The following is a 17,122-nucleotide window of genomic DNA, read 5'->3' on the forward strand; positions in this document are numbered from 1 at the left end:
GGAGGTGTTGACCTCCATATTTTTCTGTATCTACTAAGGATGCATCATATATTTGCCACCTGAAAATAAGTCAAAACTGAGCCAAAAAGACCTCTAAGTTGGGTTAAAGCAAAAAACAAACAAAAACTAAAAAGACATGAAGGCTCTCCCTATAGCCATAAGACTGTCATCAACTTAGTGAGTAATCCAGCTCAGAAAAACAGTTAGTTAGCATCGCAGCTAAACCTCTGCAGCATTACATTACTTCAACCTGGCTGTTAGCAACCTCTGATAAAATTCCAATCTCATTCGAAATAATAAAAAAAAAGCCCTGCAGTGTTTTATATGGTTTGTATGGTTGGGACACCACTGTATAAATATAATAATAAATATAATAAATATAGTAAAAATGCAGTTTTAGGAAATTTTCGTTAATGTAATTTTTGGCAAAGTGGCAAAATATGTTGAAAACAAGTGAGAAAAATGTTCAACTATAATTCCTTTTATTTCAATGCATCACTAGTGTTTACGTGCGTGTGAGCCACACACACACACACACACTAACACACTCTCACACACCTTTGCACGTGCCCCTGTCCACTGGTGTGACTCTGTGGGCAGCTTCCTGCACTGAGTCCCAGTCCAGCTGAGTCAGCTCTACAGAGAGGAGGTGGAGAAGAGCCAGAGCAAGCCCCGCCCTTCATCCCTCCATCCCTCCCTCCCTCCATCTCTGGAGGCTGCAGAGCCTGCGCTGTTGATGATACCCCCTCAGTATTCCCCACTTGAGAATATTCCTGATAATCCTGCTGTAAATTAGCCTCTATGCTGACCTCACTGTGTTGTAAATTCCAGGATTTATGGTAATTTGCTTCAATCTTGTTGTGAATTGGCCATTAAAGAGATGAGCTCGTCTCATTAAAATTCCTGACGTGAAGGCGGTGTGCGCTGAGTGCTCTGTAACTGGGTAATTGTATTTACTGGTGTACAGCTACTAGAGGAGACGTAGATCTAATGTTAATGTTATAATGGTTGTCCTGTTGAGTTCATTTGTGAGTAAATGTGTTGAAATGGCCTCTATAGGGAAGAGTCATTCACTCTATAAAGAGTGTGTGTGTGTGTGTGTGTGTGTGTGTGTGTGTGTGTGTGTGTGTGTGTGTGTGTGTGTGTGTGTGTGTTTGTACTGGTTTATAGCTGTTTCTGGTGTATCCTGGTCAGGTAGAGGTCATGGATCGGTCTGGTAGTGGTGGTGCCAACAAACATTTCTAAACAGGAATCCTAGAAAAAATTGTTTTTGGCCTCCCTGGCATATGGGAATATCCTACAGCAATGGAATAGATATATGCACTACCTCAGCAGTGCCATTCTAATCATGTATGTACCTTCAACAGTGCAAATATACTTATACATTTATGATAGTAGTGATATTCTTTTTTTAAATGGATCCCAGTAGCACACTTTTAATCATGAATTTACCTCAATAGTGCATTTTTAATCATGAATTCACCACAATATTGTACTTTTAATGATGAATTTACCTCAGTAGTGCTCACTGAATCATGAGTTCACCACAATTTCTGTTCTTCTTCTTGGCTTGACCTGACTTGGCACCTTCAGTCATACATTTCTCTTCTTCTTCTTCTTCTTCTTCTTGACTTCTTGACTTGACTTGACTTTGCTTTGCTTGGCACCTTTAATCAAAAATGTACCTCAGTAGTGCTATTTATTTTCATAAATGGACCTCAGTAGTGTGATTATACATTTACCTAAGTAGGGGCCATTCTGAATCATTCATTTTCTTCAGTAGAGCCATTCTAATAATGCAATTAAAACAGTAGTAGTAGTTTACTTCTGGACTGTAGTGCACATTTAATCATGGATTTACCTCAGGAGAGAACTTTGTACTTTAGCTAGTTTAGCTAGTCTCTTCAATAATGGGGACCTTTTGCTCTTCAGTAGTGCCTCTGGTTGGTAGAGTTTGGTATACAGTTTAAGAACATGATGAATGAAAAAACTCTGCCTTATAGGTAAGTGTGTGTATGTGTGTTATGGAAGGCTGGCTTTCCCTTTACAAAAGTACAGTAAAGGTAAGGTAAGTTATTGAGCATCTTATTGACTCATTGTTTTGGGGGCTATGAAAGTCTCTTGACTCCAAACATGGGGTCCATCTATAAAGTGACAGTAAGTTTCTTTTTGTTGTTGTTGTTGTTTTGCACTGCTTTTGAATGAGCAGCTTGATCTTGATCTTTTCACCCTCTATCAGACCCCCTATATCAGACACAATTATCACGTCATCAATTCATATAATATAGTGTAATATATCAGTTCAGTTGATGTAATCAGTCTCTTCCTTCTTCTTCTTCTCCTTTTCTCTCGTCTCTTGTCTTGCAGTGAGGGAGGAGTACGTGGCGACCTTCAAGGGCTCGGAGTACTTTTGCTACGACCTGTCCCCGAACCCCATCCAGAGCAGCAGCGACGAGATCACGCTCTCCTTCAAGACCCTGCAGCGCAACGGCCTCATGCTCCACACGGGCAAATCCGCCGACTACGTCAACCTGGCGCTGAAGAACGGCGCCGTCTCTCTGGTCATCAACCTGGGCTCCGGGGCCTTCGAGGCCCTGGTGGAGCCTGTGAATGGGAAATTTAATGACAATGCCTGGCATGATGTGAAGGTTACCAGGAATCTCCGTCAGGTAACCGCTAACACAAAAGGCGGTGGTCGAGATCGGATTACTCCATAACATTCAGATTACCATTAAAAAAAAAAAAAAAAAAAGCTCTGGTAGCTTCGAGTTACCACTTCTCACCACATATTTTTTAACAGTTAAATGCTTTAATCAAGAGCTGTAACTCCTGTAACTTTCACTTTTCTCTCTAAATAACGATCACTTCTCCGCAAACACTGATCCATTGCATTAACTTTCACTCTAAAACTCTAAATCCTAAACTACCCTTATCACCCTATCAAGACTACTTGGCTTGTATAATCCTGGCATAAGTAGAAGATGATTTATTCAATCTAACACGCTTGATTAATGAATTAATGATGTTAATGCACTAAGAAAAACAAACAAAATGAAACAAGGTTGTCTAGGATGTCTCATATTAACACACCAGATAATCTATATAGATTCTATACAGATAGTATATATGTGCATTTTGAATGTGCTATGGAGGTTGTATCAGACTTTTCAGGGTGATGAAGGGATTGAATTGTGCATCTAACCTGGATCTGGAGCATGTAAACTCCTGTTGGTCAGTAGTGTAAGTGAGAGTATAGAGTATACTATAGAGTGAATGATAGACATGATAGATACAATTCGTAAAAAATGCAACACAACATAATATAAACTCGGACTTGGAGACTGTTACATTAAGTTCAGTTAGTTTAGTAGAGAACAGATAAAAATGACCCAGTTGTCTATCAGTCACTAGCAGTGTTAGCTATCATTAGCCACAGGAATGTGGAATATAAAAACAGGGTAATGTGTTTGCTTGTGCGTCTAAATTATTATATGATTATATGAGTATATGGTAGGTACAAGCATAATAAAATATGGTAGATATCACAATCACAGTTATGTCAAAGCTGAGACATGTAGACATTATTGAAATTATGTTACATTAGATGGCATAAAACCATTATAGCCCAGCAGCCTATCAGGCACTAGCAGTGTTAGCTATTGTATGATTGTTTGTCATATAAATAGATATAAAAACTTGCTAGGCTGGCTGGTTTTGCTTTTACGTTGAACTAGAACATACATTTAGTAATCTGTTGTTTGTTATACTGTTACAATAGACATAATAATAGATTACATGTGAAGATATGATGGATCATAAATACCTAGCATTAATAATTTTTATTACGAAACCATATGAGGATATTGACAGGACATATTGTAAGTACAGGCATCACAGTCAAAATTGTGTTAAAGCAAAGCCTTGGTGAGCTTGCCTTGTTTATTAAAAATTAATAAAAAGGATATTATAAGCTACAGTAAACTAGTTTGAAGGAAAGATAAACCTGCAGGTGTCTATCAGTCAAGTGTTAGCTAACATACTTACATGCAAACACTATAAATACTGAGAGTAGAGTGTGATTGATATATGATATAAATATATAGCATTTCATTTATGTTGACCACATTACAACACCATATCAGGACACGATAAAGTCACACTAGTGTTAAAGCAAAGTCTTGGTGACCTCTCCTTGTTATATAAAAAGGTATGCGATATTATAAGTTACTAGTAACTAGTAAACTAGTTTGAAGGAAAGATAAACCCTCAGGTGTCTATCAGTCACCACCAGTGTTAGCTAGCATACATACATCCACTATAAGCAGTGAGAGTAGAATGTTATTTATATATGATGGAAATATATAGCATTTCACATTACAACACCATACCAGGACATGACAAAGTCACACTGTTTTGTGTTAAACAAAGCCTTGGTGACCTCTACTTGTTTAGTAAAAATCTATAAAAAAGGTATTTGATATTATAAGTTACTAGTTACTAGTAAACTAGTTTGAAGGAAAGATAAACACTTAGGTGTCTATTAGTCACTACCAGTGTTAGCTAGCATACATACATACATACATCCACTATAAGCAGTGAGAGTAGAATGTTATTTATATATGATGGAAATATATAGCATTTCACATTACAACACCATACCAGGACATGACAAAGTCACACTGTTTTGTGTTAAACAAAGCCTTGGGGACCTCTACTTGTTTAGTAAAGATCTATAAAAAAGGTAAACGATATTATAAGTTACTAGTTACTAGTAAACTAGTTTGAAGGAAAGATAAACCCGCAGGTGTCTATCAGTCACTACCAGTGTTAGCTTACATACATACATACATCCACTATAAACAGTGAGAGTAGAGTGTTACTTATATATGATGGAAATATATAGCATTTCACATTACAACACCATATCAGGACATGACAAATTCACACTGTTTTGTGTTAAACAAAGCCTTGGTGACCTTTCCTTGTTTAGTAAAGATCTATAAAAAAGGATAAGATATTATAGATTTATCACAGTGAACTGGTTTAAAGGAAAGATAAACCCTCAGGTGTCTATCAGTCACTACCAGTGTTAGCTAGCATACATACATCCACTATAAATAGTGAGAGTATGATGTTATGTCTATATGATCAGAATGATAGAAAATATCTAGATTTTAATTTATGTATGTTGACCACACACAACACAACACCAGGACATAGACATGATGCAGTTACAATAGTGTCAAAGCAAAGCCTTGGTGACCTTGCTTTGTTTAGTAAAGATCCATAAAAAGGTATAATATATTATAAGTTACTAGTAAACTAGGTTGAAGGAAAGATAAACCATCGGGTGTCTATCAGTCACTACCAGTGTTAGCTAGCATGCATACATACATACATACATACATACATACATCCACTATAAATAGTGAGAGTAGAGTGTTATTTTATATATGATAGAAATATATAGCATTTTACATTACAACACCATATCAGGAGACGACCAAGTCACAATGTTTTGTGTTAAACAAAGCCTTGGTGACCTTGTCTTGTGTATTAAAAAATAATAAAAAAAATTATATAATAAGTTACAGTATATTCTATTAAATTAGATGCCAGTGAAATAAAACCCTAAGGTGTCTATCAGTCACTACCAGTGTTAGCTATCAGGATATGACAAAGTCACAATCGTGTTAAAGCAAAGCCTTGGTGACCTTTCCTTGTTTAGTAAAGATATATAAAAAGGTATAAGATATTATGAGTTACTAGTAAACTAGTTTGAAGGAAAGATAAACCCTCAGGTGTCTATCAGTCACTACCAGTGTTAGCTAACATTAACCACAAGAATGGTTTTAAAAAAAAAGAGTATTTCAGAAGATCTGGCTCTGAAGGGCACTTTGGTGCAAATCTCTAGTCTGCTTCTCTTTCTCTTTCTCTTCCTTTGCCCTTTTTTAAATGTTACTAACATGCTTTTTTGGGGAAAGAAACTAACCTCTCATCCATGGAATGTGTCATTTACTAACCGATTACCTCTTACTAACGTGCAACGCTGATGTACTAACCTTTTGGCAAGAGACCATCTCTTTTTTGATTGAGGAACGGTGTTCTGTTCACAGTTTTTTAATTTCCTTTCTCCCCCCTTTTCCACAAAGCACTCAGGCATTGGACACGCTATGGTAAACAAACTACATTGTTCGGTAGATATCATTCTAATTGTTTCTTAGTTTGGGTTTGCCGTGTGTCTATTTTCCTTTTTTTGAAACCGTAGACATCAATACTAAACCACAAAAAAAAAAAAAAAAAGAAAGGGGGAAACTGCGGTTGGTACTCTTTTACGCTTACTTCCCCCTTCCCTGCCCAAGTCCCCTTTTTCTTTATCTACTCATCCATTTTGATTTCCTCAGCTGTTTATGTCCCGTCACACATTTGAAAGTTCTGTAACCCCTCTTGCGCTTTTTTCTTTTTTTCTTTCTTTCTTTTCGTTTTTTTCTCTGGCATTATGACGTGACGTGGTTCACTGGCCGGTCTTGGCTGGCTGGCTGGCTCCGTGTGTATGTATGTAACCATTGGTCCAGCCAGCGCTGAGGGCTGAGCCTTCACTGAGCATGGCGTGGGTAGTGGCCACCCCTATACCCTATACCCTATACCCTATACCCTGTACCCTATACACTAACACACTGTAATCACCTCGCTGCATCAGGCCTGTCCACCATTATTCGAGACTAACCAGGGGGGTGGCCACTTTCCCTGTTTTCTAATATCTTTCATTTGATTTGATTTATTTTATATTTCTTTCTTTCAGTGAACGAGCTCCTGCATGCACTCACACACTCTCTCTGTATCTGTATCTATCCGCTTGGTTGTTTGGTTGTTTGGTTGGTTGATTTCATTCGCTGCAATCGCTCGCTCACTTTTCTCTCTTTCTGTCTCTCGCTCTTGCTTGTGTGGACCAATCTCTCTCTCCCTCACTCTACTCTACTTTCGTTTCTTTTTGTGCAAATTAATGCCGGAAAACAACAATAACAATTGTTCTTTTTTTTTTTCTTCTTCTCTTCTCTCATTGTTTCTCTGCATGCGAGGAGGGAGAGATCATGAAGCATGCGTCCATTTAGCCGGATTTGTGTGAGATGTTTGGGCTTCAATTGCCTGTGCTTTCATCCCTAACCCTGTGGCATGCCGTGTTCTTTGTTTTACATCTTACGGAAACATGAGAACATGAAAAATTAACCAAAAAAAAAAAACAATGATTTTAACAACATGCACTGTCACACCTAATCAATACTAACTCACAGCACACACATTTCTACTAACACCATTTTTGTGTCTGCTGATTAACCTTTTGTGTTCCAGTACTGGCAACTGACTAACACCGAGTGCGGGCCTCCCAGCCTCTCACTCTCTGAACTAACTCAACCCAACCTACTCTGGGTCTGGCAGACTAGAACCTAACACCAAAACGGACATCTTTCTAAATCTAAGTCTAAATCTAAATCTAAAAGACGAAAAAAAAAAAACATAATATAACTACGATATTTTTATACATATATAAATATATATATTTATTCTGAAACAGACATGAAAATGGGTTCATACTAAATCAATAAATACAAAAGTACAAAAAAAAAAAAAAACTACTGAGCACCTAATATGACTATACCACCAAGCATTAATCCAAAGCCAATACAAAACCAACATTATCCAGCATCCAAATCCTTACGAGGGGGACCAAAGCCCTATATCAGCATTTGAGTTCTGTGTGAGTATAGCGTGTCCTTTCCCTGTGCTTTGTTGTTTAGGTTACAATATCCGTGGATGGAATTCTCACCACCACTGGATATACTCAAGAGGACTACACCATGCTAGGCTCCGACGACTTTTTCTATGTGGGGGGCAGTCCCAGCACTGCAGATCTGCCCGGATCCCCCGTTAGCAACAACTTTATGGGCTGCCTGAAGGAGGTAAACACAACTGCACTTCTTACACACTTCATATTAACCTATTAAAATAAATGCCTTGTCCTGTGTACAGGCAACAGGTGAAGGTGACACAAACCCCTTCTTCTCTGCATTAAAATCATTTATTTTCACTCTAAAAAAAAAAATTGAGGGTTTTAAAATCTCCTACAGGACACTGTAGGACAGAAGCTGCCTGTTTTCTCTCAATACTCTGTGCACTAAATAATTTCAGATCAGTAACAGGAACCAACCTGTCAAATTCTGCAGGTTTGAAAATAGACGTAAAAACAGTACAAACATAATGAAACTAAAGGTTTGGAGAGAGAGCAAGGCTTCCAATTGTGCCCTCTCAGGGCTCTGGCAGCTGATTACAAGCTGCATAACTGGGATTCGAACCAGCGATCCCCCGATCTTAGCGGCAGCGCTTTTACTAAGATCTCAATTCATTCTTATTTCAAGTATTAAGTATTAAAGTATAGCACTGTTTGAAAGTAGACGTAAAAACTATACAAACATTATGAAACCAAAGGTTTGGAGGACATGAACTGTTTGATTTGTATTCAGGACAATACTGATTTTTTAACAGTTGCAGATTTGCTTAAACATTTTTTAATTACAATTATGATTTTTAGGAACATTCCCTATTAAACATGAAAGCTTTTTTTAATGTAATGATTAAATAGAAATCCTCAGGATTTGCAGGTGTAATGGCAGGCAGAAAATTGATAAAAATCCTGGCCTGTCACTAATATGGATCTAATATGGCTTTTGTACAGGAAAACAAGAGAAGTTCAAGTAAAATGAAATTAAATTTAGTCATTTTCCAGATGAATGGGTCTTTTGCTGCGTTTCATTTGAGCTCAGATGTTGGAATTTTCTAGTTTCAAGTAGGAAATTTGGTAACACTTTCTTTGAATGTCATCTCTATAAGACTCTATAAACATACTCATAACACATTATAATGCATTCATAAGGCATTATAAACATGGCTATACATATTTATAAAAAAAATATAATTCATTATAGCAATGTTTATTATACATCATGAACTGTGATTATAATGCATTTATAGATGTGTTTATAAAATGTCATACATCAATACCAAGAAACTCAGTCCCAGCTTGCAGATTTTATCATGACTAAAAAATCTTCCAACCTATAAACACACCCTCAATAATCCTATAAATATATTTTTAACCCCTCAAATTATTCTTGTCTTGAATATAATATTAATTATAGATCATTATAATGTATTATAACAGGTCTATGTGCGCTCTAAGTAAAGTAACAGACTTTCACTGTTTAGACTAGATTATTAATGATAGAGATATACTATTTGAACATATACATTATAAGCACAGCTTATAATGTATTATGATCACAGGTCATAATGCTTAACAAACATGGCTATAATGGGTTATGCATTTTTATAAACATTTATAGCCATGTTTATAATGCCTTATAAATGCATTATAATATGTTATAAATGTGGTTATAGCGACTAATAATGATGACATTCATAGAAAGCGTTACCGGAAATTTGAGCTGAAACACTCCTACAGTTCAGATTTCCTACTCTGAAAGACTCTGAATGGTCGTTTTTCAATACAAAGTACACAAGTTTAGACTCCTGTACTCGGCCAAAATGGGCTTGGTAAGTTGGACTCACAAGTGCATACATACTAAGTGGTGAGCACTAGGTAGTAACTGGTGAGCACCACCTGCTGCTGATGCTCACCACTTAGTATCTGGTACTCACCACTTAGTATCTGGTGCTCACCACTTAGCATCCGGTGCTCACCACTTAGTATCTGGTGCTCACCACATTCCAGGGGTTTTCAATTTGGTTTTCAATCAAAGACACTCATAATTTTTAGGTGGTCTCTTTTTTTCAGCGCTGTATGTTAAAATAGTATATATCCATCATTAATAATCTAGTCCCACAATGAAAGTCTGTCACTTTTCTTGGAGTACACAAAGACCTGTTATAACACATTATAGGTGACTATAACTAATATTATATTCAAAAGAAGTATAATTTTGGAGCGGTTAAATATATTAAGAGCATGTGTTTATAAGTTGGAAGCTTTTTACTCATAATGCACAATTCTCCAAGCTGGGACTGAATTCGTTGGTATTGATTTATAACATGTTATAAACACAGCTATTAATGCATTAGAATCAAAATTCATGATGCATGATAAACATGGCTATGATGGGTTATACAGTTTTATAGATATGTATAGCCATGTATATAATGCCTTATGAATGCATTATAATCGGCTATGTTTGTAGGGCTTGTACAATGAGGGCAACCCTCATTTTCAATGTAGCCGAGCATTTACAAAAACAGGGATTGACATGACAGAGAAAATAATAGCTAAATTTAATTATTTTAAAATAACAGTAAATAAAATATAAAAATAGATAAACAATAAAAATAGAATAAGAAAAAAATAAGAAAATAATTTTAATTGATATATTTGTTTTTTTTGTTTTGTGTTACATAAGTTAATAAATATATATATATATATATAGCAATGTTTATAATGCCTTATGAATGCATTATAATGTATTATGAGTATGTTTATAGAATATAATAGACATGACATTCATAGAAAGTGTTACAGATTTTTGTACATTTTTATAATTTAATTTCTAAAATGACACAATGAGAATTAAATATGGAGATAGTTGCATGTTTTTTTTTCTAACATACACATACACACACATACAAAACTGAAAGTATGCTTATACATGTGTATATACATACGTATATATATATATATATATATATATATATATATATATATATGCGTATGTATATATGTGTATGTGCTGCTGCTGCTGTTGTTTTTGGGGGAGGATCGGTATTGTTGTATCTCTTTTTTTAATACTGTGGTTTATGTCAGCACTCTGTTGCTTCTTCTGAGCCGCGTCCCACAGGAGGCGTCCCTGTACACGCCGCCGCCGCTGCCGTTACGTGGCTTTCTCTGGCCTGTGAAACTCAGAACGCACGCATCAACAACTGAGAGAATTATTTATCAGTCTGCTTTGCTTTTTCAGCACGGGCCCACGAGCTGCCTCCACCCGGCACCCGGCACAGCTGAAACGCTTTCACTAATTAATATTGCTGATGAGGTTGCCTCACTTCTGAAGACTGTTAATTTGAAAATAGGTCACAGATCGTCAACGGCAGCAGCAATAACAAATAAACAAGAGCATGACAAATAGGATAAATAACCTTTCAGACTAGGAGAAAGCCAAAGGTCTGACTAATAGGGTAAATAAGCTTTCTATTAGTGGAAAAGCACCACTTTGGGAAGACACCCGTCGCTGCTGGCTTGGCGTGATCGTAAGGGGTGTCCTGGATCATATCGCACACGCTAATTACACTATACCTTTTAAGCAATTAATTTTTTGTTATATTTTCTATGTATTCTGGTTAACAGTACTAATGATAGCTAGGCCAAATGTTCTGGGGTGAAGAAGGAGAGGGTGAAGAAGAAGACTAGCACATGCCTCCTTCGACACATATGAAGTCAGACTCCGCCTCTTTTCAAATCAATGATGAGTAGCATCAAAGCGCGCTCGGAGAAAAGCGCAGCGACTCAGTTCTGATACATCAGCTCACAGATGCAGCCTTGTGCTGATCGACATCACCCTAGAAGTGATGAGAAGAAAAAGCGCCATCCACCTATCTAGAGAGAAAGCAAGGCTTCCAATTGTTCTCTCTCAGGGCTGCGGCAGCTGATGACAAGCTGCATGACTGGGATTCGAACATGTTTCCCCTTTAAAATGCGTCCTGCCATCTCCTCAGTGTCCTGTCCTTGGCACCATGCATATAAACTGTTGATAGCTCCATAGATATAATGTCCAGTAAGGTTTGAATCCAAATATTAATTATCAATTAAGGCTTAAGTAATTATTTTGAAAAAATAAATCCAGAATTAATGATAATTCTTCCTCAATCAGTGTGGATATATCTGATGTCAATCGGCTCCAAAAAACGTTTATATTGTAGGACAGAACCAGAAATGATGCACAAAAGTTCACAGAAGGGTTTGTAAGAATTTGTCAGGTGCATATGGTATTGCTTCAACAGAGTTAAATATGCTCTATGTATAAATCAGCACACCAGAAAGGATTAATGTTTTATCATAGAATCAAGATTGTTATATTGTTATTGCAAGTACACACTAAAATAATATTATACCACAGTTAGTTCCAACCCTGCAATGTGATTGGATGAGAGGCGTTTTATGAGTGACATTATCAGCAGGTAATGCACTGAAACTAAAGCTCTCCATGTATTATTACTCTAGCACATACAGGTAACCTAGCAATGATGCAGTGCTTACAAACCAAATACAAACCAAACGCGATCTCAATATACACCACTGGCAGCCGCTGGATCCCGTAGAGGCACAGTGCAAAACGCCAATAGTCTCCAATAGGTGGCGCAGACAAAGATGCGGTCCACACATAGAAATAATCCCAGCGATTAAAAAAATATGCGTTATTACACACATTATCAGCCACTAATATCAGCTTAAGAGAAAGCTTAAGTGCATGTATTTTCCAGCTAGTAAATAGGGTATTTTAAGCTGGATGTAAGGTGGATGCTGGACAAAAAATCTTTAAAAAACATATTTTTTTCAGTAAAACGAGTGCTGGACTTTAATGTACAAACATTTCTTTCCTGAAAACTGTTAATTTGGGTTAGCAATGCACATCAGTTTATTTACAGTACGCTTAGATTTCCACAATTTTGACTGATATTGATGATATTGATACACCATCTCACAGACGCAGCCTTGTGCTGATCGACATCACCCTAGGAGTGATGAGGGGGAAAAAGTGCCATCCACCCATATAGAGAGAGAGCAAGTCTTCCAATTGTGCACTCTCAGGGCTCTGGCAGCTGATGGCAAGCTGCATGCCTGGGATTCGAACATCTACACACATTTCTTTCCTGAAAACTGTTAATTTGGGTTAGTAAAGCACATCCGTTTTTTTACAGTACGCTTAGATTTCCACAGTTTTGACTGATATTGACTAAAAGCAGAGCAGCTATAGAACTATTTTTTCCCCTCTTTAACTCAAAATTTTTTAATAAACAGTAATAATGGAACTGTGGTATAATTAAGCAATAATATACTCAAGTTTTGTGCTATAACTTGTAATATTTGCACTGCAGTGCTGATCTACTCTATAGATCGTGCCTACGACACTACTATCACAGAAGTGCCAATATTACACGTTATAGTACGAACCTCTTGTGTATTATTGCTTAAATAATATTAATAATAATTATACATTTTTCAGGGCCGTGTTTCCCACTGCTGTGTGCTGGTGTGCTGTTTCGTAAGAGGAATAAATACACTGATGGTTTTAAATGTTCGGTTTGTGATGGGGAGACACACATTTTCTCTCTGATTCGTTGCTATTTTTAGGTCCCTTAGGAGGCAGCAGTCTGGTACACAGTCTTAAAAAGCACAACCTTCCGACGGCTTTGTTAGACGTTAGCTCAGTGCTTAAATGTTGTTCTTTCTGAATCCAAAGGGAGTTTGATGTTATGTGGTGAAATCTCTGTGGGCTCAGATTTTCACAAACTGGAGAGTAGCAGCATTCTGCTACAGACGGACAGTCTGCTGCTTTCCAAATGGAACACAGCCATTTATATTTCCTGTAAAAAGAGAAAAAACGCGAGTGTGCTTGTTTTAGTGCACTATACTGCCAAAAGTATCCTGTGCTGGCCTGCATTGAGTTGCTGTGTTTGGTGATGTGAGGCTTGGATGGATTTGATCTCTCTACTGCTTTTACGCTCTACTGTTGTTGATCTAGTCTGAAGCTACATGAAGTTTTAAGAGTTCAGAAATTAATATTTGCTGGAAAAACCTTGTTTTTTAATCACAGTTTTCATGCATATTTATCATGTTCTCCTCCACCAGTCTTACACACTGCTTTTCGATAACTTTATGCTGCTTTACTCCTGGTGCAAAAATTCAAGAAGTTCGGCTTGGTTTGATGGTTTGTGATCATCCATCTTCCAGAGGTTTTTAATTTGGTAAAATCAAAGAAACTCATCATTTTTGCGTGGAATTTTAGCATCAGGAGTAAAGGCGTAAAGTTATCCAAAAGCAGTGTGTAAGACTGGTGGAGGAGAACATGATAAAGATGCATGAAAACTGTGATTAAAAACAGGGTTTTTCCAGCAAATATTATTTTTTTTGTTTGTTTTATCTACCAAAAGTGTCTTATTGCATTGGCAGAACACTTTGCTTAGTTTGAAAAAAAAAAAACTGATAGCTGGTTCATTGGCAAGATATATAGCTTAAAATAAGCAAAAATGTGTGCCAATGGAAAACGACACTTCAGTAGATAAAATAACTTAAAACAAGTAAAAAAAAAAGAAACAACAAGAATAAGCTGAATGATGTTATAATATTCTGTCAACAGTGCAAAAAGAAGAAATATCAGACGTTTAAACTAGATTTCATTTCAGCATCTTAGTCAGAAAAATGCAATTTTCTCTGAGTGAACTGTTTTATTAAAGCACTACTAAAACCCTATGATTTTTACATTACATTACATTTGGCAGACGCTTTTGTCCAATAGTCAAGTACAAGTAATAGGAATTAAGATCAACCATTTTTACATAGGGCTTAAAGGAGGTCGAAGGGAAATAAAGGGATAGAGAAGTGAAGGAGGGGAAGAAGGAAATGAGGTTAGAAGTAGTTAGTGTGTTAAGCTAACTTTACCCTCAGCTCAAATTTGAAAAAGGCAAAAAAAAATATGGGAGGGGTAGTTTGGGAGAGGAACTGGGTGATGTATGGGTTTAGAGGCAGGGCAGGAGGGAGAGTTGATTGGCTGAGCTGCAGCAGCAGCAGTGTGCCTCTGCTAGCGGTGAGACGCAGATGATTGGACGTCAGCAGGGGGGTATTATTGATTGACTAATTTGCATATTGTGATGTGTCTGTGTATTAAAGTGCACAGACACATCACCCTCACCTATAGCACAGTTAAACCTGAGAGGAAGCAGTGCTGCAAAGGTGGAAATTAAAAATAAAATAGCCACAATAAAAGCGTTTTTTAAAGGTTAGGAAATTATTTCAGCTTTTGGTTTATGGTTAAGTGGCTCTTTAAGAAAATAACATTTACGCCATATGTCACTTCTAAGTTTGTGATTATTGTTTAAACCACATAATAGGCATAAGTGGATGGACTGGTCTGGATCCATACTTAGAAATAAGAAACTATTGGGTTAAACATAACACTTGATTTCTAATTTCTAACTATTTTAATAAACAGTTGAGCAGTCAACTTGTTGAATCAGTAGAACAGAATGAAATAACAGAACAAGAACTTGAATTAATTTCTCTTCTCCATGTTTCCATTTTGATAATGCCATTAAAAGAACATGGGATTACAAAGCAGACACATTAAAGGAGAACTCCGGTGTAAAATAAACGTTTTGTGTAGTAAAAACATGATAAAAGTACTTACCTTTACTGAATATCACACCTATGTTCTCCCACAGCTTTCTAAGATCCAGAAATTTTAACAGTTTGTCCAAACACCCTTCAGACTGGCACAGGGCATAATTTACCCCGATAAATCACTTTTTCCACTGTTATCCAGCTCAAAGTAGCTTCACATCTAATTGCTAGAATCCGGAGAGCCCTGACATTTAAAACGAGGCATTAATAACTTAAAAAAAAGTGCACAAGAAGCTCATTAAACACCTCTGCTTACATAGACATATATAAACATAGACTCTGCATAGCCTGCCTCCTGGTGCTGGCTGCTACGCTATATGGAGTCTATGAATATATGTCTATGTCATTATCAGTACAGTAATGGTGGCGCTCGGAGCTGAAGCTAGCGTTATGGGATGTAAACAGTGTTTTTAATGAGGTTCTTGTGCACTTTTTTTTAAATTATTAATGCCTCGCTTTAAACGTCAGGGCTCTCTGGATTCTAGCAAGGAGGTGTGAAGCTACTTTGAGCTGGATAACGTTGGAAAAAAACGATTTATCAGGGCAAATTATGCTCTGTATCACCCAGTCTGAAGGGGGTTTGGACAAACTGTTTAAATTTCTGGATCTCTGAACGCTGTGGGAGAGCGGAGGTGTGCTATTCATCAAAGCTAAGTACTTTTTATCATGTTTTACTACAACAAAAGTCCATTTTACACCGGAGTTCTCCTTTAGCTTAAGGTTGAACATAAAATCGTAGTAATTGGTTCTAATCGTGTGAATCGATCTCGGTAAAATGAGCAACACAAGGAAAGTACAGTCAGTTTCACGGTCTCAGATCCTGTAATGAGACGCGCTCGTTCATTGGCTCGTCCCAGAGATCAAACGTGTGTCTTGTGGAACATCTCAGCTGTGCATCATCATATTGACAGAGCTAAGAATGCTCTGAGTCGGGTGACGCAGGCTCGCTAAAAGCCCTTTGAAGCTAAAGCCTTCATCTCAAACGCGGCGCACAAGAAATCAATCAGTTTGTTTGTCAGAGCATGAAAGTGCAGTCTGTGCGCCGGCGATTGTCTGGTGCCCCGGTGGTGACTAGCCCTCTTCCACCACCTTCATATGTAATCCCTCTTTGCTGGCCTGGCTGTAATGCTATCAATTCCACAGATTACCAGCTCTACCCAACGGTCTTAGACCTGTGAAAACAAGCACATGTTAATCCTGTGTGCTCTGCCAATAAGCCCGGCTAAGAAGATTCTAAATTCATCCTCTTTTCCACTCATTCACATCCCGTCAATATTGTGATGACCATAATAAACCAATAACGGACTGGCTTCTCTGACTGGTATTGTTGTAGGCTAATTTTATGTGCTGCTGGATTTTTAACCCTCTTTCTTAATGTTTTTTGTTAGGACAAAAATGTAAGCATGGATTAAAAAAGGCACAATATCCATGTTAAACCTGCATTGCAAAAACTGGAGAGTTAAAAAGCTTAGAGTTCATTTCCACTCTCAAAAGCTCTCAAAATCTTGCATCTAGGCTGCACTAGAAAAAAACAGGAGGACCAGTGAGTTTTTAGGCTTTCTCAGTCACATGACATCGCGTTCAGTAGCTCCTCCATTTCCACTCGCTGTTGTGTTTACTTGGATCTCTGTGGAAACACGAGCCTAAAGTGTAATTAGGGTTAGG

The 17,122-nt window shown here is 37.3% G+C and overlaps 1 protein-coding gene across 17 annotated transcripts in view; it reads left to right on the plus strand.

Moving 5' to 3' along the window:
* Window positions 1-17,122, plus strand: part of nrxn1a (neurexin 1a) — a 365,537-nt gene that overhangs the window by 150,650 nt on the left and 197,765 nt on the right. For 11 of the 17 annotated variants that reach the window (XM_049464538.1, XM_049464545.1, XM_049464531.1 and 8 more), the window contains 3 exons: window positions 2,368-2,669; window positions 6,153-6,176; window positions 7,797-7,958. In XM_049464538.1, coding sequence (XP_049320495.1) covers window positions 2,368-2,669; window positions 6,153-6,176; window positions 7,797-7,958 — 488 coding nt within the window. The remainder of the gene's footprint in view (window positions 1-2,367; window positions 2,670-6,152; window positions 6,177-7,796; window positions 7,959-17,122) is intronic. The other 6 variants (XM_049464533.1, XM_049464537.1, XM_049464539.1 and 3 more) reach the window with 1 other exon arrangement.

The sequence above is a fragment of the Astyanax mexicanus genome, chromosome 15, assembly GCF_023375975.1.
Source record: "Astyanax mexicanus isolate ESR-SI-001 chromosome 15, AstMex3_surface, whole genome shotgun sequence".
Lineage (NCBI taxonomy): Eukaryota > Metazoa > Chordata > Actinopteri > Characiformes > Acestrorhamphidae > Astyanax > Astyanax mexicanus.